The sequence below is a fragment of the Aureobasidium pullulans genome (assembly GCF_000721785.1).
Source record: "Aureobasidium pullulans EXF-150 unplaced genomic scaffold scaffold_22, whole genome shotgun sequence".
Lineage (NCBI taxonomy): Eukaryota > Fungi > Ascomycota > Dothideomycetes > Dothideales > Saccotheciaceae > Aureobasidium > Aureobasidium pullulans.
The window spans coordinates 135,185-156,432 of NW_021941042.1; the positions used below are offsets into that span (position 1 = coordinate 135,185).

At 49.5% G+C, this 21,248-nt stretch overlaps 9 protein-coding genes across 9 annotated transcripts; 3 read left to right on the forward strand and 6 right to left on the reverse strand.

Moving 5' to 3' along the window:
• Positions 1 to 64: 64 nt before the first annotated feature.
• On the reverse strand, positions 65 to 1,186 carry M438DRAFT_239261 (Clavaminate synthase-like protein; the record flags this gene model as incomplete). The annotated part of the gene is made up of 1 exon (XM_029899506.1): positions 65 to 1,186. A coding segment is annotated over one exon (1,122 nt), but the record flags the coding sequence as incomplete, so codon positions are not given.
• A 1,003-nt stretch (positions 1,187 to 2,189) lies between these two features.
• M438DRAFT_348491 (mitochondrial deoxynucleotide carrier) lies at positions 2,190 to 3,508 on the forward strand. The gene is made up of 2 exons (XM_029906154.1): positions 2,190 to 2,337; positions 2,554 to 3,508. The coding sequence occupies exons 1-2, from the start codon at positions 2,249 to 2,251 to the stop codon at positions 3,443 to 3,445; spliced, it is 981 nt and encodes a 326-aa protein (XP_029757011.1). The 5' UTR covers positions 2,190 to 2,248; the 3' UTR covers positions 3,446 to 3,508.
• A 606-nt stretch (positions 3,509 to 4,114) lies between these two features.
• On the forward strand, positions 4,115 to 5,494 carry M438DRAFT_348492 (class I glutamine amidotransferase-like protein). Its single transcript, XM_029906155.1, has 2 exons — positions 4,115 to 4,340; positions 4,411 to 5,494. The coding sequence occupies exons 1-2, from the start codon at positions 4,264 to 4,266 to the stop codon at positions 5,228 to 5,230; spliced, it is 897 nt and encodes a 298-aa protein (XP_029757012.1). The 5' UTR covers positions 4,115 to 4,263; the 3' UTR covers positions 5,231 to 5,494.
• Positions 5,495 to 5,686: 192 nt separating this feature from the next.
• On the forward strand, positions 5,687 to 6,495 carry M438DRAFT_280666 (density-regulated protein DRP1; the record flags this gene model as incomplete). The annotated part of the gene is made up of 4 exons (XM_029901177.1): positions 5,687 to 5,735; positions 5,790 to 5,809; positions 5,880 to 5,967; positions 6,059 to 6,495. 4 exons carry the CDS (start codon positions 5,687 to 5,689, stop codon positions 6,493 to 6,495), a joined length of 594 nt encoding a protein of 197 aa, XP_029757013.1.
• Positions 6,496 to 11,059: 4,564 nt separating this feature from the next.
• On the reverse strand, positions 11,060 to 11,989 carry M438DRAFT_408404 (uncharacterized protein; the record flags this gene model as incomplete). The annotated part of the gene is made up of 1 exon (XM_029909952.1): positions 11,060 to 11,989. The coding sequence occupies one exon, from the start codon at positions 11,987 to 11,989 to the stop codon at positions 11,060 to 11,062; it is 930 nt and encodes a 309-aa protein (XP_029757014.1).
• Positions 11,990 to 12,633: 644 nt separating this feature from the next.
• Positions 12,634 to 13,375, reverse strand: M438DRAFT_377165 (uncharacterized protein; the record flags this gene model as incomplete). Its single annotated transcript, XM_029908711.1, has 2 exons — positions 12,634 to 13,188; positions 13,247 to 13,375. The coding sequence occupies 2 exons, from the start codon at positions 13,373 to 13,375 to the stop codon at positions 12,634 to 12,636; spliced, it is 684 nt and encodes a 227-aa protein (XP_029757015.1).
• Positions 13,376 to 13,700: 325 nt separating this feature from the next.
• On the reverse strand, positions 13,701 to 15,147 carry M438DRAFT_103181 (uncharacterized protein). Its single transcript, XM_029898644.1, has 4 exons — positions 15,102 to 15,147; positions 14,635 to 14,868; positions 14,443 to 14,578; positions 13,701 to 14,390 (listed from the first exon to the last, which is right to left on the reverse strand). Exons 2-4 carry the CDS (start codon positions 14,703 to 14,705, stop codon positions 13,881 to 13,883), a joined length of 717 nt encoding a protein of 238 aa, XP_029757016.1. The 5' UTR covers positions 14,706 to 14,868; positions 15,102 to 15,147; the 3' UTR covers positions 13,701 to 13,880.
• Positions 15,148 to 16,146: 999 nt separating this feature from the next.
• M438DRAFT_103186 (uncharacterized protein) lies at positions 16,147 to 17,313 on the reverse strand. Its single transcript, XM_029898645.1, has one exon. It carries the CDS (start codon positions 17,207 to 17,209, stop codon positions 16,256 to 16,258), a length of 954 nt encoding a protein of 317 aa, XP_029757017.1. The 5' UTR covers positions 17,210 to 17,313; the 3' UTR covers positions 16,147 to 16,255.
• A 1,230-nt stretch (positions 17,314 to 18,543) lies between these two features.
• Positions 18,544 to 19,689, reverse strand: M438DRAFT_348499 (uncharacterized protein; the record flags this gene model as incomplete). The annotated part of the gene is made up of 1 exon (XM_029906156.1): positions 18,544 to 19,689. Exon 1 carries the CDS (start codon positions 19,194 to 19,196, stop codon positions 18,546 to 18,548), a length of 651 nt encoding a protein of 216 aa, XP_029757018.1. The 5' UTR covers positions 19,197 to 19,689.
• Between the last annotated feature and the right edge of the window lie 1,559 nt (positions 19,690 to 21,248).

Consider the following 21,248-nt stretch of genomic DNA (forward strand, 5'->3'; position numbering starts at 1 on the left):
TGTCTTGCAAATGTATTGACAACTATTGCTCTGTGCCCGGCATTGGTTTAAGCCATGATCTGTTCTGGATTTCACCAAAAGTCCTCTCCAACACTCGGATCTTGCTCAGATACGGGTCATCGTCCAGATAGGCACCTCGAAGCCATCTCTCCCCACCAGCAAAAGCAGTTCTGGCATGCAACACACGACGGTTGTCAAAGATGACACACTCACCGGGCGCCATTTGACGTCTATACACTGCGCTCTTCATCTCTGTCAAATTTCTGAACAGTTGTGCAGCTGTATGCCACTGTCGGACATTTTGAGCGAGTGCCACATTGCCATCAGTGTGACTGAAAGGTGCCTGGAACGGAGGTGCCCAGTTGACGGCTTCCAGACTATTGAAGGCTCTTTTAGCGCCTTTGTCAGGCTTTGTAAAGCCATCCCGTAGCTGAAAAGTCCGTCTCCTACGGAAATAATGATGATTGTCGTTATCATAGTGAAAGTTGACTGGAAGTTCCATCAAAGCCTCGAATGCATCGGGATCCATGTCGTGCAGCTGGTCTGCAGCTTTATAAGCATCGCTGAACAAAGAGATGCCTCCTTGCTCAGACGCGCGAAGACAATGAAGGAGCTGCAGTCTGGGAGGTTGCTGCATATAGAGAAGATCCATGTGAAAGCCGAGGTGCACGTCTGTGTAGGCGACATTCTTTGCATTTGAGACGCTGCGCACGTCCCATGTGTCACCATAGAAGGTGTTCTTTAGAGGCCCGATACGGTTGGCTGTGTCAACAACCCCTGACTCCGACTCGGGGACATTCTTGATAAAGACCAGACCGAACGTATGGAGTTGGCGAAGAAGCTGGAAAAGCACTTTGTCGTCTGACATGTAATCGTGGTAGTCGTAATCGACCATTTGCGCCTCGAATTCTGCAGTTGTCCAGGCCCATTTTCCTCCTGAATATGCGGTGTGGACAGGTCTTTTCGGCGCACGCTTGAGGAAGTCGTGAGATAAGCGAGTTTGATGATCTGGACCAAAGCCGGAGACATCGTGCTTCCATGTGATGATGATATGTTCACCGTCGTATTTCAACGATCTAATGCTGATGTTGGTGGGAATGTCGGCCGAGTCGAAGCGCTTCTGACGAGTCGAAGCATCCACACACTGGGCGCAGGCGCAGGAGTCACGAAGGAAGATGTTATCGTATTTTGCCGGAGGACCAGCGCCCTTTAGCGACGATTTGTGAGGTAACTTGAAGCTGGCAGTCTCCAAAGGGTTTAGCGAAGTGGGTGTAGGTTCGAGCTGGTCCGCGGATTCATTTATCGATTTAACATGTTTCTGTAATACCTCAGCGGGCTTTTGGTTTGGCTCGACAGTAGAGTTGCCGACCGAATTGACATCCTCTTGTGATTTTGTAGCATGCTTTGGACCCTTTTCAGATTTTCTCGCAGACTCCAAGATCTCATTTGGTGTGTCGGAGAAGTCAAAACGCTCTCGTAGACGGTCGGATTCCTCCTTGGTTACCATCCGTGGCAATACTGGCTGTCCAGGCCGGTCAGACTTTGCATAAGAGTGCTCTACCCTCCGCACAGTGACCTTCTCTGGCGCTTGCTGCTTGATGTGAGGTTCCGAGGACGGCTTGAATGTTGGTGGGGGTACGCGACGAGGCTTCTGGGCATCTGTGTTGTCTGTAGTCGCTTGCCTAAAGGACGGCGACTTGACAGATGCATCGTTGTTTCCAGATGTCTTCCTGAACTTAGGTGCCCGTTGTGGTTTGGATTGTTCCCCAGTGTTCGTTCTCTGCTGGTTCCCAAAGGACTCAACTGCTGGTAAAGAGGAAGCGTGAGCGTCCTCGGTTAGCTGATCATGTCTGCGAGACGACTCTGGGCGCTGATTTCTGTGATTTGACTGGGACGGGGCCTTGGTCGGATCAGGGAATTCGGCCTCCAGTCCAGAGAGCATCTCTTCGTAGCTTTGCGGCTGTGCGGTGTTTGTCTGCCACCGGCGGGCAAGACATTGTGTCACGGGTACATGGCGTGCTCTGCGCAAGATGGCAGACGTAGGTCGTACGGCTGCGCTCATCACTCCTTCCTTGAAGCAAGAAACAAAAGTGAATCCACGTGGAGTTGAACAAGGAAACTCGGTCGAATAAAGAGGGACATTGTGGAGAGTCGGCCAAGCTTGCTTCGCTCCTTCTTCCTCGGCTCTCCAGTTTCAATTCGGCATCGGTTTCTTGTTCTCGTTCCTTCCCTTTGCGCCGGCAGATGCATGTCTGAGAACAAGGTCGAGCAGCTCAGAGATGAGGGCTCTCGTATGCAAGTTGTCGCCGCGGGTGCCATAGCAGGTCTCGTGTCAAGGTATCGTCACCCCACACTTTCTACCCTCTCTGCATGCGCAACTTTGGCGTTTCTGTCCACCTCTCTCTACCATGTCTGGAGTCATTCAAGCTGTAGGAACGCAGCATGTCTCGTTTGCTGGTGCAGTGGTCTACAGAGAGATAGGACACTGCCTTGAATGCTCTGATCATGCGTTTGATATGCCTTCTCCATAACAACTACTGATGTTTGCGCCAGGTTCTGCATCGCTCCCCTCGACGTCGTCAAGATCCGTCTGCAACTGCAGAGTCATTCTCTCTCCGACCCGCTATCCTACGCCCATCATGCGCAGAAGGGGCCCGTCTACAAAGGCACTATTGCCACCCTCAAGACTATCCTCCGCGAAGAAGGACTGACTGGCCTGTGGAAGGGCAATGTACCCGCTGAGGGCATGTACCTGGCATATGGAGGCATTCAATTTCTGGCCTATCGCTCCGCGACACAAGCCATTGAGGAGCTTTCGCCATACAAATTGCCAGGGACTGCTGTCAGTTTCTTCGCCGGAGCTGCTGCAGGCACAGCTGCCACGACTGTTACCTACCCTCTCGATCTTCTCAGAACCCGCTTCGCTGCTCAGGGCAATGATCGCGTCTACACCTCCCTCCTGTCATCGATCCGCGACATTGCAAGCAACGAAGGCCCTAAGGGCTTCTTTCGAGGCCTGGGCGCTGGCATTGGACAGATTGTGCCATACATGGGTCTCTTTTTCACCTTTTACGAGTCGTTGAAACCTGCATTCGCTGGTGTGTCACTGCCTCTCGACTCTCTCGGCTCCGGCGACGCCATAGCGGGTGTGCTTGCCAGTATGATGTCCAAGACGGCCGTTTTCCCACTCGACACCGTTAGAAAGAGATTGCAGGTTCAGGGCCCTACAAGAGCAAAATATGTGCATAAGAACATTCCAGTCTATGATACTGGTGTCGTCCGCACATTGACCTCAATCGCAGCTCGAGAGGGCGTGCGAAGTCTTTACAGAGGCTTGACTGTGGGTTTGATAAAGGCTGCTCCTGCAAGTGCCATCACTATGTGGACCTATGAGAGAGCTATTCACAGCTTGCAGTCATTTGAGGTGCTGGAAGGGAAGCATTGAGTCATTGAGTAGCTTGTAATGATCCATAGAACATCTCTACAATCACAATGCAGCTTCAACGCCTTCTCTGTTCATATGGATCTGCTCATTCTTCAAGCTGTACAGCTTCTCGCACGCGATCTCCCAGCTCTGAGACCTCAGGCACATTAATCCCGCAAACCCGAGCAATCCGTACGTACCTGAGCATGTCCGGAGCTATACCCATTGTATTCGTGTGTCGCATGACATCCAGACGTAATCAGCTAAACCCAAAACATGTCATGCCCAGCGTGGGGTAGCTTTACTCCTGGCTTTGCTTCTGGAGATCATCACGGTACTTGTCAGGAGACTGCTCTGCTCACAGCTTTCGACTTGCTGTCATCAAGCAATTGGATTGAGTTGGCGATAGGAATTGTTGGAGTTAACCTTGGATGGCTATAGTCGTGTTTGCTACTTGGATTGGTGATGGAGGAATGGTCGCACCCCCATGTGAACGTTTCAGAGCTCTTCTCAAGGTTTACCCGCTACTGCACGCCTTCCGTTGCCATCCTTTGGCACGCAGATCCAAGTGCGGGGTAAAAAGTATGGGGAAGAGGGTAGTGGCAGGTACAGAGGGAAAGAGCGTGATGCATCAGCTCACCTGAGGTCCTGAGCCAATGAAGGTAGCTACCCTAGCTAAGCTCCTCTGCCTGCACTACAAAAGCCAGGACAGCTGCTACCTCTCTGCCTCTTTCTTTTCTCCCCATCGGCTCATCTGAGTCTTATAACAATTTTCAATTCTCTTTCCAACCAACCCCACTACAATACCGGCACGATGAGTGCAATCGCAGAGGACGGTGATGGCAGCATGCCCGAGCCCGTCAAGGTCCTTTTCACTCTCCACCAAGGCCTGGACGCCCTCGATTTCATCGGTCCTCTTGAAGTTCTCAGCCATGCCCGTCACGATCCCAAGGATCCTGGTAAGTTTTTTCTCTTCCTTCACTTACCTATCACGTGCTCCTTTGTGGCCACCTTCAATTCAGACGACTGACAGATCTTCTCACAGAAAGCAAGGCTTTCGAAGTCACCCTGGTCGGCGACTCCGAGTTTGTCACCTCTGCCCAGGGCGTGTCTTTCAAGACCGACATGACCTTCCGTGAGGCTCACAAGCACCTCTCCAACTACGACGTTGTCATTGTTCCCGGTGGCGGCACCGACAACGTGCTCAGCATTCCTTACTTCGGCAAGAACAAGGGCACCGAGCCCATGGCTCTCATCAAGTCCTACGCCGAGATCCAGACCAAGAACCCCATGAGAGAGAGAACTCTTATGTCGGTCTGCACTGGCTCCCTTTTCGTTGCGGAGACTGGCATTCTGTCCGGTCTTTCTTGCACCACTCACCCCGACTACATGATCAAGCTTGAAAACTTGAACCAGAGTGTCTCTCACCGCGACATGTCTGAGCGCTTCGATGTCATGGAAGAACGCTATGTCGTCAACAACCTCCGCTTCGATATCAACGAAGAAGAGGACAACCCCTACATCCGCCGTCGTTCCGACTCACACTCGGGTCGTCGTCCCAGCGGTGCTCGCAAGGGCAGCTTTTCCTTCAAGCAGAGCAACACTCGACGTGAGAGCAACGCTAGACGTGCTCAGCTCAAGCTTGGTGGACTCCGCGTCATCACCAGCGGTGGCATTTCGACTGGTCTCGATGCTGCCTTTTATCTTGTCAGTGCTCTGGTCAGCCACGAGTCCGCCAATGAGGTGGCTCGCAAGATGCAGTATGAATGGCACAAGGGTGTCGTTTGCAAGGGTGTTGATGTCTAATCTACCCCTCATGTATTAACAGAAGACTCGAATTCGACGTGACTGTCATCTTCGGTCTGCAGCAGGCATTGCGGCAGGAAGCGCCTCTGAAACACGACGCTGACCTGCAAGACAATCGCTATGAGATTTGCTTTTGTACTGTTATGGCTTTTCCCAACCTGGAACATGGTTGAGAAGATGGAAGAAACTCCAGAAAACCCTACATACCTAGCTAGCTATGCAGCTTGATCATGAGAATGAGATATGAACACTTTTACAAACACATCTCAAGCTTTGATGCCTTATATTCAGCAGTTTTGACCAAAGCAGGAAAGAGCAAAGCAGGAGATGGAGTGACTGCCATGCGGAGATGCAGCGCCAAGGCTGAAAGACCCCGCCTTCCCAAACTGACGTGCCCCTCCAAATGTGATGTGACGGCCTCGAACTTTCAGCAATACACCATCAATCACAACAATCATGTCCGAAACAGCAACTCTTCCCCCAAGACAGATCATCTACTGTGGAGGTGAGTGCAATGAATCATAGGCGTTAAATTCTCCCCACTGACACACCATCACAGTCTGCAGTCTCCCCCCAGAAGTAGGTCAGGCAGCGCGCCAGCGAAACACAACACCAAGACCAAGGAAGACTGACTGGACACCTTCTACAGTACTGTGAATTTGGCGGCACCACAAAGAAGTGCGCAGAATGGCTCGAGTCGGAGCACCCAGACCTTCACTCCAAGCTCTACTCTGAAGGTACATCACCTCTCTTCCTCACCGCCTCACCACCTCGGACTCTGTCCCTTTTACCCTGGACCCAGCTGACCCTTGGACCTCCCCAAACCAGACGCCGTAGCAGCCAACCTCTCCACCCTCTCGGTCGACGCCCAAAAACGCGCCGAAAAGGACGCAAAAAAGAAAGAAGCAAAAGCCTCCGCCGCCGAAGCCCGCCGCGCCGAAGAACTCGCCACCTCCAAAATCATCATCAAGCGCGTCGAGCGCAACAAGCGCAAACACGTCACCGAGGTGTCCGGCCTCGAAGCCTTTGGTCTTGACATCAAGAAGATCGCAAAAGAGATGGGTAAGAAGTTTGCTACTGGAAGTTCGGCCACGAAATTGCCCGGAGGTGTGGGCGAGGTCATTACCGTGCAGGGAGATTTGAGCGAGGATATCTTGGAGTGGCTTTGTGAAAAGTATGAGCAAGTGCCCGAGGATAATGTGGAGTTGGTTGAGGATAAGAAGAAGAAGAAGGGAACTGAGGCGCCCATGGTTGCACCTCAGTAGTGCGATCTTGAAATCCAGCAGCTCTGGAAATGGCTGCCAACTTTTTGACGACTTTGGAAGACTTGAAAGCATCATTGATACACGAGAAAAGCAGATTCGCAGTTTTTGACCATCTCCCCATGCCTTCGCGTCTACTATAGTCGTTTTCCGCGAAGCAAATGCGGAGCGCTATTCATGCTCCTTGTGAGACGTATCTCGGGACTACCATTTCCATCTCAATTTCTCATCAGGAGCATCCGACTGCATTCCGCGCAACAGAAAGAATCACCATCGACTGAATTCTCCGGGCTGAATAAATCCATGTCTTCGCGTGCGCAGATTAGGATGAAGCATGATGTACCGGCAAGAAAGTCAAACAGAGAGGCAGGTCAGGCCTGTGAACCACTTCGTCTATCCCTGATCTCGCACATCACTGCTTTTCCCTTCCACCGTACCGTTTCATGGAGTAAAGAGAGAAAAAACCAACAGTCCGAGATTCACTGTACCTCCCTACCCCCTTTTGCTGTCGTGAGTGACCTGCGCGAGACATCGGGATCGATCTACTCCCCGACTTCGATTATGTGAAGACGATCTTTGCGATAATAATACGGGGAGAGGACAAAGTTCTTGCGCTCGCGCTTTGTTGTGTTGTCATGTAAGTTTGTATGAGGTTCTTGATCTTCTTGGTTTTATGTCCGGAGGTGTTTTGTTTGTTTGGATAGACGATAAGATGTTTTGTAGAGGATGTTTGATTTTTCTTTTTGATCAATCATCACAAGAGAAACTTTGTCGCCCGCGCCAAAATTCCGGGGGATATGAGAGCTCTCTTGGATCGTTCAATTTATCTTGATTGGCAAGTGGTGCACCTGGAAGGCTATCGGGGCAAACCCTGTTGCTCAAAAACTCATGTGGATCTTTCTTCAAGTCACTGATCGCGTTTGTGGGTGGAGGAAGCGGAGGAAGGGGAAGTATCAGGTCTGTGGTTTGCTTTCTTCGGTTGTTGCTCTGAATCGCGGGTACAGTATTATCGATGGTCTTTTCATCAAGATGGTGATTAAAAGTTGGACGAGGGAGGGTGAGGTGTCAGTGACCTTCTCACCTCTGATCCTCGCGGGTCTCTTGCATATGCCTTGCAGCATCAAATCTATTTCACAGCCACCGACAATCCATTCAATGTGACCTGGGTATTTCTTTCTTTGCCATTGAAGCGTGGCAAATGCGTGGGTTGTCAGTCTATCATCTACACGTGTTGACCCTCTGAATGCTGATCTGTTTCTCACATGCAGGAGCCTTCTGGGCTGAGAAATCGTTTAGCGACATTCGTCTACTCTCCCTGCTTGGCTGATGACAACATATATAAGCGAGCCAAATCGGTCTTTTTTTTTTCTTAAATATCATCGAACCAGACAACGCAATTCAGTCTGCACCTTCGAGACCCTGAAATATGTTGAAATTTCACGTTGGGTGCTCGATACTGATGTGTTTACGTCGAGGAGAGTACAGGAAGAGAAGACAGGAGGTCAGTGAACCCCTCTTCTCATCTCCCATTCCAGCCCCTAGATTAACATGAGCACGGAAGATTCTTGCTGCTATGGTATAAGGAGATGGATGCGTAGATATCAGTGTCAGTCACCTGATCCGTTTATGCTGGTGTTGGTATTGTGATTCGATTGGATAACGCTGTCGAAGCTTCAGGACTGATCTGTAGCGAAGGATCGTTAACTCTTTGGCATGTGAAATAGATCGAATAGGAAGGGGCTTATCGCTTTGTATATGGCCTTTTTAACCCTTCTACCTTAGAGATATTACGTAGTTAATTGGATCTTCCTCACAGCATCGAAGCTGCCTCACCGCCAGCGACAATTTATCTAGTGTGACCTGGGTATATTCTTTCTTTGTCATTAAAGCGTCGTAGAAAGGTCTGTGTATCTTGTTTCTCGTCTTATGCTTTAGTGACTAGGTTGAAAGACGAGTCTGGAGTTCCTTGCTACTATAAGGCGATGAGATAGACTAGTAATTTCGTGGCAGACTCTGGTGGGGAGTAAGAGAGTGGATATGGATTTGTGATAGAATCTTCGCCAAAACTATTCCCCATGCAGCTGTTTAGCACTTCTGTAGCCATGTATGACAAGATCTAGTACATAGAGAGATTAAGGTGATAGTGGCAGTAGCCTTTGTCACGATTCTTACGGTGATTAATACATTATAAGAAATTATCCCGCACTATTACAGCTGTGGAATGGTGATTGATAGAACGTCGAGAAGCACGAGACATCGGGATTTAATCTTGCAATTGGAGAACAAAACATACTTATCACACACATGACCACGTTATGTCAGATTCTGCTGTGAGTTTGTCAGTTTGAGATTGCAGATATTGAGCAGCAGGTGAGTTCCATATATCTGAAGAGAGTCATGCAAGGGAGGAGAGATGTGCGTGAATGAGATTCCGACTTGGAAAGATTTGCTTTTGGTAGAGAAAGAGGGCGTATCTTCCAAGTGACTGAGAGCAGAAACAAATCTAGCACGGGATTGAACTTTCAGGATTGGATTTTTCGATCGAAAGTGACATGAGTGGGAAATGGGCATTAGTAATATGCATGAGTTGGAGATGGGTATTGCCTAATATACATGACGGAGAGCTCCTTTCTTGCCTCCGAGTTGCAAGATAAGCCTTCTGGCTTTCTTCCTCATTCCATAGTGGTCTTTGATCCAGCAGAATCAACATTACCGTCAGCTCTGTCCTGCTCCTCTAGAGCATTCCCCAAGTCAAACGTTTGGTGAATGATTGCAGTGTGTAACTCAACCAAAGCTTTTATACCTTTAGACTTCTTGAACTCAGCCACGTAACTGCGTGTTTCGCGCTCGACCTCCAGAGCACGACTTCCAGAAAGACGTTTGTGACCATCCTTGAGCTTGAGTTGCAGGTATTTGTCGAGCTGAGCTTGCTGGTAGGCGATGCTGTTGTGCAGACTCTGCAAAGAAGCACTGCGGTCGCGTGGGAAGATCTGAATGTTCATGTTGTGAAACACGTACAAGCGAGCATCTTCACAGGTGTGAAGATCGTCCCCGGAGAGTTCATAGAGGAGGCCGAGGAGTCCGAATGGTCTTGCGTAGCCGAAGTTAAGATGGAGTCTGCTGGAAGGCATGTTGTAATTCTTGTGAATATTCCATAGGTGTTTTGTATTCTTGGCCGCAAGCTCGAGACAGTGTAGACGCAACTCAGGAGTGATTGTCGACGCGTAAATGCAGAGATTTGAGCATCCCTGGGCTTCAAGTCCCCGTATATGCGTGGCGAGATCGATACGTTTACTCATAAAGATGAAAAATCGTTCAAACTGCTGGATCGGATTCGAGTCCTCATCGCGTGGAACAAATGTCTTTCCTCTGACAAAGCTTTCAAGAAATTCGACGCAAAGTTGCTTGCTAGTGCTGAGCAGTGAACACTTGCTCAATCGACTCAATGCATATTTTGTTGACGTATTTTGCAAGAAGAACCCGTATAGGGGCTCTGAGAATCCATAGATCCTGTCTCGGATCTCTCTTGGGAATTTGCGCAGGTTTCCAAGGCCCTCCTCTGTGTTGACAGTGTAGTCGATCTTATGCTCTTGTTGAAGCTAGGTGACTGTCAGCGAAGTGAACGAGAAGTGTTGGTAGATCGCGCAAACCTTGATCATCTTGGAAGATCTTTGAGTCGCGTTTGGGGTGGAGTTGTGGCGCAGATCTGGAGACGAGGAGTCGGGGGGAGGTTCTGAGCTGGACTCTAGCATGCTGAAAGTGGCGGCGTATGTGTTTCAGATTGGTGTGATGTGTTGTTCGTGGAGAAGGTAGGAAGTAGTGTTGTTGTGGTTCTGGAAAAGAGCAGACTGATGTTTAACTGCAATGATTGTGAAGCACGCTTTGGTAAGAGTGAGTGATCAGTGGAGTCGAGTGTACTTGGGGAGTGAGAAGTAAAGGCAGGTCGCTGGATGATGATTGTGAGAAAAAGTCTTCCGCAGTGGTATTGTAGGGAAGCCGTGAACGGTGTTGATGTTGGCGACGTGAAGGACAGGCACCATTCAAAGTAAGCTAAGCAACACACTCCAGTGAAGTTATGATTGGAAAAGATTGTCACAACACAAAGACGGACTTATCGCGATGTCAATGAATTTCACAGTAGCATGAATTCATAGGGTTGCTCCTGCCTGCGTGTAAGTTGTATTTCGTTTGTTTATCTGACACAAGGAAACATTAATCTCAATTGGAGCAATGAAGAGAGATTCACCGATATTTGAATGGAAGTCGCTATCCTTCGCAAATTCATAAGCTGTCGAACAACACGCTTCTTCTTAATCTTGTCGAGCATCTCCTTTTGCTAACAAAGCTCTCACCATATACTCTAATAATACTCAATGATCTAAAGTTCTTTCATCTTGCTTTCCAGGCATAACACATCTCAGCCCCGTAAGCTTGTCTCAATGATCATATCCGCATATTTATGTTCCCACCATCCTCGTGAGCGCCGCAGACCGAAGTCATGACTCACGAGCGACACAATGATGTGCAAAAGTTGTTCCTGGTATCCTTCAATTCAACCTGTGATGAGTCATGATTCCGCAAGGTCAAAAAGATGATACACGCTGTACTGCTCCTCCATAGCTGTCCAAAAATCTGCGGCTTGGTGGATCAGAGCATCATGGCGTTTCATCAAAGCCTCGTGCCGTTGTTGCGGTCCGGCTACATCTCTGCGCAATTGGTTTTCTATGATAAAAGCGTCTAATGGGTCATAACGACTAGCCATATCCTCCATTATCGAAAGGAACGCGGCGCAGAAGAAGTCTTGCCATTGAGCAGTGGCGTTTTCCAGTGAGCGTAGCGACTTGTTCCGGTCAGATGGGAAGATCTTGACATCGATGTTGTCACACATCACCACAGCATCCGGGTTATCATAGTATCCTGGAATATTCCCAAGGGCATCATCGATGAGTTCGGCTGGATTTGTTTGTTGGGTGGCGATAAAGAGCCGGCCGGAAGGGATGTTGTGGTCCTCATGACTACACCACAACCTTTTTGAATTCCTAGCCACGGACTTGAAGAACTTCTCGTGCTCCGGGTCATTATGTATCACCGTGTCGATACGGAAGCTGATTTGTCGAATGTTTGGGAAGATCCGAATTCGTCGATTCAAGTAACGCAAGAACGTTTCAAAGTGGCTGTCAGAGCAATCACGGAACTCGTGGTACGTGACAAAGACCGTCTGGCGAACGAAAGCTTCCAGAAACTCGACACAGATCTGCTTGCTCGTCTTCATGATTGCGAAGTCCTGCAACATCCGTAGAGCATAGTATGTCTGCTTTTCGCACCTGCCGTCCAAGCTGTGACAGTGGAGCGATGAGCCCAGAAACCCGTAGACCATTTCTCGAATCTCTCTTGAAAGGCGGCCGAGCACACCAAGTCCATCTTCAGAGTGGCTGGTAAAGTCGACAAATCCCACTTTGTCGACAAGAAATTTGCTCCCCAGGGAAGGGTGAGTCATCTGGTTCTAGAGAGACGTTAGTCGGGTTGACCTTTGGAGGAACTGTTCGTATGACGGACATTTCTCATCGTTGGTCTTCTACACGAGCGGATGACCTGTGTATGAGCAAAGCTGTGGCATTCAATTGGAGAGGTAGCAGTATATGTAGCTGCTGATGGGTCCAATGTTTCAGTCAAACAAAGCCGGGTTGAGCCCGATGTCTGAAAGTGCGTCAGACAAAGCGGTGACAGTGGGCGCCGAACTCTGTTTGTCGTTTGCCTTCTGACGAGCCCGCTGCGCAAGGTGATGAGCGAAAATAGAGACAGCGTGTTGCTCAGAAAGTGAAACTCTTGTGTGATTGTTGAGGAAGGAGCAGACACTGGAATGGTCAACCCATGTTGATCAGCGCATACATGGATTTTTAAAAAGGATCGCAGATTTTATTAGTATACTACATATGTGATTCTCTGTCTCACGGCGGAACGAAATCCACCGTTCAAAACCATTGCCCGAACTCCATTTCTGCAGCCTTCTTTGGAGCCGAGTCTCTGCCGTTCTTCGTGGATCATGTGTAAAGAGAAGTTGTTTCCCAGCAGCAGGTACTAATTGTATTGGATAACGCGTTAGTATAGCACTCAGAAGTCTGATCTTGTATAGTTTCGAACTTACCATGACTGTACTACGCGACCGCAATTGCAACAAAAGTTGCCGCGGCTTCGGCCATTATAAGGCTTAGGGATCTCTTTCAAGACGAGGAATGCCAATTCCGGGATTTCCTGGAGCAAGTCATCGTGGCTTTCGGAGATTTTGATCTTCTCTAATTCGTCGGCAAGGCACTTCGCGACTGTAGTCTTCAGGCCCCTCTCGCCAGCTGGCTCCACAGTCTTCTTGAAGATGATTCGACAGGCCTCGGCAAGCTCGCTCTGGGAGATCTCGCGTTCAAGACTTTCCCGGAGTCCGGACATGACCTTTGCCTTGAGTCCCTCGCAGAAAAACTTTTCTGCGAGCACGTAGATCCTGGCGAGGTAGATGAGAGATGGTTCCCCATGGACGTCACGACTCTCTCGGGGCATAAACGCGTTGGCCTTTGGTGAGAGCTCAAGGTGGTAGAAGTAGTGGATCATCTCGCTGACAATCTCGGGATCGTCTCCGTCGCCGAGGTTGTCGATGTTGCCTATGTAGGGATCTGCCTTGAGTTCTAGGATGCCGGTGAGCGCTTCCTGTTCAGCTGTCAGTCGGTCCTCCCAGCTGAAAAGGGCACGTTCTTTAGTGGCGTACCTGGAACGAGTAGTTGTCGCACGTTTTGGCGAGCACATCTGAGTGAGCGCGAAGAACAGCCTTGTGAACCTTGAACTTCTCGGTGCCGCAACGAATCTCGAAATCGGCATTGCGGCGATCGTTCCACATTCTACAGTTTTGATCAGCACTGAACTCAATAACATGAGTGAGATGCTTACTCCTGAAGGATTGAGTCGCCGATATGCACCTTGAACGTGTCAGTATCCCAAAGTGACATGCCGTTGGCTGTCTCATCGGGGTACCAGCTTGGGCTTCGAGATACGGAGCGTGAACGAGGTGGTGAGTCTGCCATGGCGAACTTGGGTCAGGACAAAGTGTGATGGATGATGTCAAGGTTTGAGGTCAGAGAGAGGAGCTGGGAGATAAGAAGAATGAAAAGGAGATGGAGGGTTGGGGTGAATGAGAGCTCAGTTGAGGTGACAGTGAGTCGACTTCCGGACCAAACAAATGAAATTGTTGCAACTAAGTTGCTCTTGTGAGAACTAGTTACTAGAGTAGACTGTAATGCTATCATCACACCTTAGTGATTGTGAACCTTTGATTCACCCCGGCAGTAGGCCTTATCTCCCTTCAAGGTTATCGGACGAGTGAAAAGCCCAAGTGAGTATAGTCATCATTCGGAGGCTGTCTGGAGAACCATGTCTTCCTTGTTGAGACCATCAAAGATGCAGTCACGCAGCATGGCGCACATCTCTTTGCATCGAAGCAAGGGAGTGACATTTTCCTTCAAGTATTCGATGAGATAGAGCTGCAGGTCCCAGACAAGGCCAGGGAACTGTGGCTGGTCGAAGATCCAGCGAGACACTACAGCGAAGTCTGTCAGAGCAGGGCCACTGACTTGTTGTTTGCCGCCGTTGCTGTTGTTGAACTTTGGCAGGCAGTCTCCGATAACTTCGGTCATAGCCTTTACCACGTTTGTGGCGCGAAACTGGGTGGCGGTGCGATGGACCTTGGCGAGAAAGCAGAGGCGCTCATATTCGGGCATTTCTTTGACGCGTTGGGTGACTTCGAAGTTGTAAAAGAAGTGGATGACTTCTTCGATGTACTTGGGGTTGTACCGGTCGGGATGACCAGCATCATCTTTGCCGCAGCGCTCGAGCTCGATCATGCTGATGTAGGTGCCCTATGTTTGTCAATATCTGTCATGGCTCAGGAGTTTGCAATATCTGACTGACCTCGGGCTGTGGAGCCAGGAAGATCTCCTCAAAGTACTTGCTGTTTGTGGCCAAAACAACTTTGTGAACACCCCACATCCAATCGCCGCACTTGATGCGAAAGTCCCACTTTCCCAGCTCTCGTCTTTCCCACATCCTGGCAGACGTGTTAGTCGATGTTGTCAAATACCACATGCGCAGGTTGGCACTTACTTCTGGAGTACAGTCAAGCTTGCTGCTTGCTTGCAGTTCTTGCTGGTGGCGACTGTTTGCGTAGATAGCATCCAGTTCTTCTCGGGGCTCAGGGGGTGAGGAGCCCAAGCGAGTCCGTAAGGCACTGAGGTGTGGGAGGCCAGGGGACTGCTACAGGGGTCGGTAGGGGGTGCAAGGAGAATGGCAGTGTCGCCTGACGATCGGCTGGACGAAGGTCTGCCGACGATCTTGTCGCTGAGTCTGTTAAAAAAGCTCATCGTTGTTGGTGAGTTTGTGCGCGGGCGAAGTCGATGTCGCCGAGATGCGCGTGAATCAAGGGTGACGCGCACCGCATCAAGCGCGTGATTTCCGTAGAAGTGACTCTAACCAAGTGAATGCGATGTTGCGGAATCTTTTACCCGCTTTCTTTTTCTCCTTGTGTCCGTCTTACAGAGAGAGTCTTGGAGGGGAAAACATAAACTTCTTACCTTGCTATAGATCCAGAGCGTACCACTTAGTGTATACTTACGTGCTACATACATATACTTATCCTCGGAAGCACGAAGAAGTCTTGACCTTGGATATTGTGTACATAGGGATATTGAAGCACAAATCTGTACAGCTCGTAAGGCATTACCTGGTGGTTGTAGAGCATTTGCGTGTCCTAAAGTTTTTTCCTACGGATGACCCTGTGACTCCATAGCCTGTTAAACAAGGTTGATATCGGATAGGACTGTATATGAAAAATGCAAACATAACATAAGGGAGTTGAAATGATGGTTGGAGTGTGGAAAATGAACGGAAGGAAAGCAGTTGCTCGTGGATGAAACGTGGAAGTGACACGTCATTGAGCGGAAAAATCCGTTCTTGCCAGCTTGCGCTGAACAAACCCCTTTTGCGTTGCTTTTTGTCTTGATGTTTTTTACAACCAGCAATCAGAAATTTTAGCCAAAAGACTTCTATATCCTCAAGTGGACTATCAAAGAATACTATGTGGTCCCTAAGCACTACGCAAAGCAATGACCCGAAGAACGGATCATGACACCGAGTTCTCCTTTTCTAAAACGACTGCTGGCCGTCTTTTCATCAACGTAGATATCAGAAATTTCATGTCCGTGAGAGCGCACCTAGTATCGATCTCCGTAGTCCTGGAACCAACTTGTCTATCACTGTGGGAAGGCACGATCATTCTGGAATTGGTTCAGACTCCTTTTGAGTGGCTGCTTCATGTACTCTCGATGTTCATATTTCTGAATCTCGAAAGAGCGACGTGCCTTGTCACAGCCTCTCTACTCACGATGGACCCAGACAGAGATTCGTCGACTATCATTTCGGCGAGAGAAAACAAATTCATCCGTGCTACAGTTCAGAATTCGAGAGAGCAATATCATCATTCTGTCGGCAAGACATACCGTACAAGCTGACCAAACTTCCAAAACCAAACAATGCCATATGCTGTAATACCCCTTTCCTGTATGACCGTTCCTTCTTTCTAGGATCTGATTTATCTTTCCTCGAGTCAACCCCTGACTCCCCCTCTGACTCCTTCTTGATGGCCTTTTTAATCTCCTGCTCGACTTCTTCCCGGGGTTGCTTCTCGACTTCCTCCTTAACCTCGGATATCTCGGTTTCCTCACTCTCCTCAGAACTCGACGATGGATTCTGGCACCTCCAACGGATCTCCACCGCTCATGTAGTATTCATAGAGACAGGCTGGCTCAAGCTGGCTCAGATCTGGGATGTCGGTGGCACACCCCGGCAAGCCATTGTTGCCTGCATCGACTAGTTCGGAAATCGAACTCTGAATCGCGGGATCGTAGCGTTTGAGCGACCGCAACCAAGCCGCATAGTGGTCGATCCAGTACCTGTACTCTGGATTCTTCTGGTTTCTTGGTTGTGCCCAGGCCATTCTGGTTCTGATTCCATACTCGGTGTTTGGGCCCCAGGTGTTGACTCTGATCTTTGCGTACCACTTCAGAGCTGCTCTTTGGAGGTTCGGGCTTCTCAAAGCAAGACTCATGTCGAAAAGTTGGGCGGCGGCAAGCATTTCTCCACGGTCAGGGAAGAGCTCGTAAGCATTCTTCATTTCTTGACCGACGTCGTGCTTACCGGCGGGGTCGAATGTGATCAGTTTAGGCACCTTGCCGTTTCTCAAGAAAAGCCATGCGGTATGACCACAGGCTTCAGTAAATCTTTCTGGCTTCATGATGGCACTGTTGCGTCCATTCTTGGGTGTTTTGGTTCTCTGGATGTCATCGTCTTCGAGCTCGGTGTCAGCTGTCGCGAGGGTCTGGAGCGTGTAAGACTGTTGGACTTCCTTTGCTGAGAACTCGAATTTGCGACCGCCGATGATGAGGGAGCAAAGCTTTGCTGCAGCTAGCTCTTGCTTAGTGGCCTTGGTCTTGGCCTTTTTGGTCTCAGGCTCTGTCGAGGGATCTGCGCTATCGATACGCTTGCGTTTCTGATTCTGGACCTGAGTTTGTACCTGAATGGTGTCGTGATTTTCGAGTGTTTTGCTGTCGTCGGTCTTCTCGATCTTGTCGGAGGTGTGTTGGCAAGCGGGCATGTTGCCCTTCTCGAAGTTGCATCGAGACATCTGGGATGTGTTTGTGTCTTGCGACAGCTACGGTAAGGTAGATGTTTTTTGGTGGTTGGAGTCGAAGATGACGGTAAGTTTGATCTTTCTTACGACTCAAGTTTCTCAAATGGTGAGTATGTGTTGATACAGGGTTTGTCTTGAAGAATGGACTGTGTACGATCAGGGATGTGGTGGAAGAAAGGAAGGAGCAATAGTACAGTATGAGTCTATGTTATACACCTTGCCAGCTGGCGACACGTCCAAAGGTCAAAAGTAATATGACTGTTCGTCGTGAACGTGCTCAACGGCAGCAGCATGTGCTTGCGTGGGATACCTGATTTCCAAGGCAGCGTACATTTCTGACGAATTACAGGCGTTACCATTAGATTAGTCCCGACTCCCGGGCTCATCCCCAGTGCATCTCTACAACAAAACCACCTCTATCACCGAAGATGACGACACAAACTTGACGCTTCAAGTATGCCTTAGAGGCGACAACGACATCTATGCCTCAACATGTTCCTAGAGACATGGCTACGATATTATCTCCGGAAACATTCAAATGTTTCTTGCATGGACTGTCGGTCTTTGACACATGATATAGCCAACAATTGCTTTATACGTTTCTTGCATATCTTCATGTCAAGTAGTCGCAAGTGATATGGCCACTCTAGTCGTCTCAGTGTGAGGAAGAAAGAGCTACATTGCGTTGCGCATCTCTTGACCTGAGGCGGACGGACGCACGAATCAAGACGAAGGCTCTCTGTCGCCTATCTTGAAGAGTCATACGCGCCGATAGCGCAGACAGGACAAAGATCACGCAGACGAAGCCCTGTGACTTTTGGGTTAGGCACAACTTTCATAACATTATCTGGCAATGATGGGCATTACGCAATGATATGGTGGAGGAATAGTCTCGGTGCAAAGAATGATGTGGTATGGAAATGGACAGCGAGCTTGAAGACGAGATTTGTGGCCGAGCTGCCTTGATCCAGGTTCAGGGGCTGCCCAAGCAGAAGTTAACTCTTGAGACATCCTGATACAGTAATTGATATTATTGCTTCTGAGATGTCCATCGCTGAAACCATGATCGATACCGTGCATTTTTCTTGTTTATGGGAGATGTGGGCTGGAAAAGATGCGAGCTGGATGATTGTTGGCAACGCGCTCATGTTTCTGGCTTCGGTCGCTCCTTCTCTCCTGTACTCGACGCGCTCGTGAAGTTTTGCGATCATCTATAAAGCATAATCACGACCTACCTGCTAGCACTTTCTACCGTATTTGTCAGACGCGATGCATCAGGTCAACATACCGAACGCGCGAAGGGTTGAGGTTGATATTTCATGAGAACAGTCTACCACTTGCCCAACGCGATGGCCTTCTTCCAGATGGTCGTACGGCCTTCAGTTGCAGTCGTACCGATACAGTCTGTCAGATACGCGTTCCAGCCATCCTCTGTCGCAGCCACGAGCCCCTTCCTGGCTTCCTCGTCGCACTGAGCTGCCAGAAACCATGCTGCCGAAGCGAAACCCCACCGGTCACCGTTCACAAGCTCCAGTACCTGTGTCGGCCCCTCTGACTGCGCTTTCTGCACCTGCTGCGTCGAGATACCCGATCCTGTCATATTTGCAGCCAGCCACTCAGCGTATTTCAAGTTGAAGGCCGGACTTTGCATGTTGCGAGTACCCTGTCCGGGTACACCAGGATAATGGTTGATGTTGTACTTGAAAGAGCCGGACTCGAAGAGCATGAGCGACAGCAAAGCGGCCTGCGTGCCAAACGCGTGTATGCCAAAGGTGTGGAAGGCCAAGTTGATCCAGGGTGCCGCGTTCGTGGCAGTTGCGCACTCGGCTGGGAATGGTGCACCGTCGCAAGAAGCGCTGTCCGAGGCGACGGTGGTGATGGCCGAGACGGTGAGGGGTGCCGTGTTACAGGGAGGAACAGGTGTGGCCATGCAGACAGGCATGCTGAGCGAGAAAATGACGAACAGTGCTTTGAGTTTCATGATGGTGAGTTTTGCTGAAGGGTTTGTGAAGAACCTGACCGGCAAGATAGCAGAAGGTTGGCAAGATGACTGCACAGCAAGAGAAGGGCAACAACAAAAGCAGCAGAAATACTAGAACATCAAAGACTCTGCAAGATCGACGAAGCCAAACCGCGTACCTTCATCAGCAAACTTCGACCTCCGCCGTCCACTGTCCTACCTGACCAGAAAGAGCAAGAACAAAATCTTCAACAAAGCAACTCAGGCCAACAGAGACACGGACACTCTCAAACCGAGTCACAACATTGTTTCATCTTCCCTCCAGAGCGCGCACCACGCCGGCGGTGCTTCGCGCGCAAGGGAAACCCGCCTGCTTTCGTGCGACACCATCTACGCGCCTGGTATTCATCAACCCAGCAACTCGCGACGTTCACGCACACTGTTGCTGTCCAACAACATGTCGTCCGCAATGACCAATAGCGGAACAGTCACCACACGGTCGACATGCATGGCGCACGTCACCCGTCCGCGCTCTTTTCCACTCCTTCAACACGTCCGTGCATGACTACGGCTTCCAGCAAGGAGGATACGGTGCGACATGTTTGACAAACTGCAGACGGGTTCAAAACCAGGTTTCTGCTGTTGAAAGATGTTGGATCAAAGGGGTGATCCTGTGTAACATGTTGCAGACGGGAAGGAGGGATCGATGGGTTCAAGAGTCTGAGGCCAAGTCAGGGTTATACCTGCAGCAAGAAATTTGAGACATGAAGAGTCCTGCGAACTGGCGCGACAACCTCTGGTAAACTACTGGATGTCTCAGGTGACTTCGAGAGCGATCGCCCAGGTGGTTACATCCTTGCTTGGTCGAAGACTCTCACCCGGGTCTGAAACGGCTCAACACCATCCTTGTTCTGTTGGAGCCGAGAGATTAGAGCTGAATACCATCGAACCGTGATTTCCATCAACATGTCCATCTCGTGTGGTGATCTCAATCCGATACGCGTAGATTCTGCACAGCCTTCAACAATCTCGTTCATCATAGCCGGCTCAAACTCTCTTGATCCCCCACACATCTTCCACCAACGAATACCCCCTTTAACACACTATCATAACCCGGCTCCATTCAGTCCTCCTCCGATGAATCTAAGACATCAACTTGACCATCTTCTCCTCTACACCAGGACATCATAAACTCTGACAACCGTATCTCGAGCTCAAAGCTCAATCCTCAACAATGCCCAAAGACATCTTTCGCGAGCGTCGAAGCTAGAAAAAATGTCCCAATTCTCATGGCCCAATGCCATGTTGTTTATGAGATTGTAAGGAGCGGATGCACAATTCAATAATACCAAGGCAAAGTGTTCTCGAATAGTTACCTCTATAACTTGGTTCTTGAGTGCAAGGGGTAGGGTATTCTGCTTGTAGTTCTTTCGAAGTCGAGGGGAGAGGGTGGAGAAAGATGTTCCTCGAGATTGAGGAGAGGACGTATGTGTAGATCATGAGACGGAGTTCTGGTGGAAGAACCATGGACGAAGAATGGATTCATCATTGTTGATGTCGCTGGTTGGAGCAAGTTTGCAGCAGGATGGGTCAGGAGATGCTGTAAAATTAGCAGGAGGTTGCGTCTTTGTGAGATAAGGAATTCCGAGAAGAACTCAGAGTGAAATGTGGTTGTGCCGATGCATGACTACTACACGATGGAAGGAGCGAGGCTGCCCTACCTACAAACTTAGCTTCACTTGACTTCGGTTGACATCTCAATAACGTCAACTTCTGAACCTCGAGTATTCCAACGATCGGTCATTCAGAACCCTTGCCCATCAGTAGTCTCGCGCGCTGGACGTTATGATTTGTCGATGGCATTAGAGAAGACTTCTCATGATATTATTCTATCCAGCTTCGAATGCACTCCTTGCAGCGACTGACTTTTGGAGTTCTCTATCTGTCCGGTCAGTGTGGTTGTTGAAATATCGCGAGTTCATGGGTTCAAATCAAATCTAACCCATCCCTACTCGGAAGCAAGAGAAGACATGAATCAGTGGAAGTGAAAATGTGGAGTATATTCAGCTATGA

Bases quoted from the DNA above. Each gene is read 5' to 3' on its own strand.
- M438DRAFT_348491 (XM_029906154.1), top strand. From the start codon at position 2,249: ATGTCTGAGAACAAGGTCGAGCAGCTCAGAGATGAGGGCTCTCGTATG. The intron at 2,338-2,553 runs GTATCGTCACCC...TGTTTGCGCCAG, and splicing joins ATAGCAGGTCTCGTGTCAAG to GTTCTGCATCGCTCCCCTCG.
- M438DRAFT_348492 (XM_029906155.1), top strand. From the start codon at position 4,264: ATGGCAGCATGCCCGAGCCCGTCAAGGTCCTTTTCACTCTCCACCAAG. The intron at 4,341-4,410 runs CTTGAAGTTCTC...TCCTTCACTTAC, and splicing joins CCCTCGATTTCATCGGTCCT to CTATCACGTGCTCCTTTGTG.
- M438DRAFT_103181 (XM_029898644.1), bottom strand. From the start codon at position 14,705: ATGCTATCTACGCAAACAGTCGCCACCAGCAAGAACTGCAAGCAAGCA. The intron at 14,579-14,634 runs GTAAGTGCCAAC...CACGTCTGCCAG, and splicing joins AGCTTGACTGTACTCCAGAA to GATGTGGGAAAGACGAGAGC. The intron at 14,391-14,442 runs GTCAGTCAGATA...TGACAAACATAG, and splicing joins TCCTGGCTCCACAGCCCGAG to GGCACCTACATCAGCATGAT.
- M438DRAFT_103186 (XM_029898645.1), bottom strand. From the start codon at position 17,209: ATGTCTCGATGCAACTTCGAGAAGGGCAACATGCCCGCTTGCCAACAC.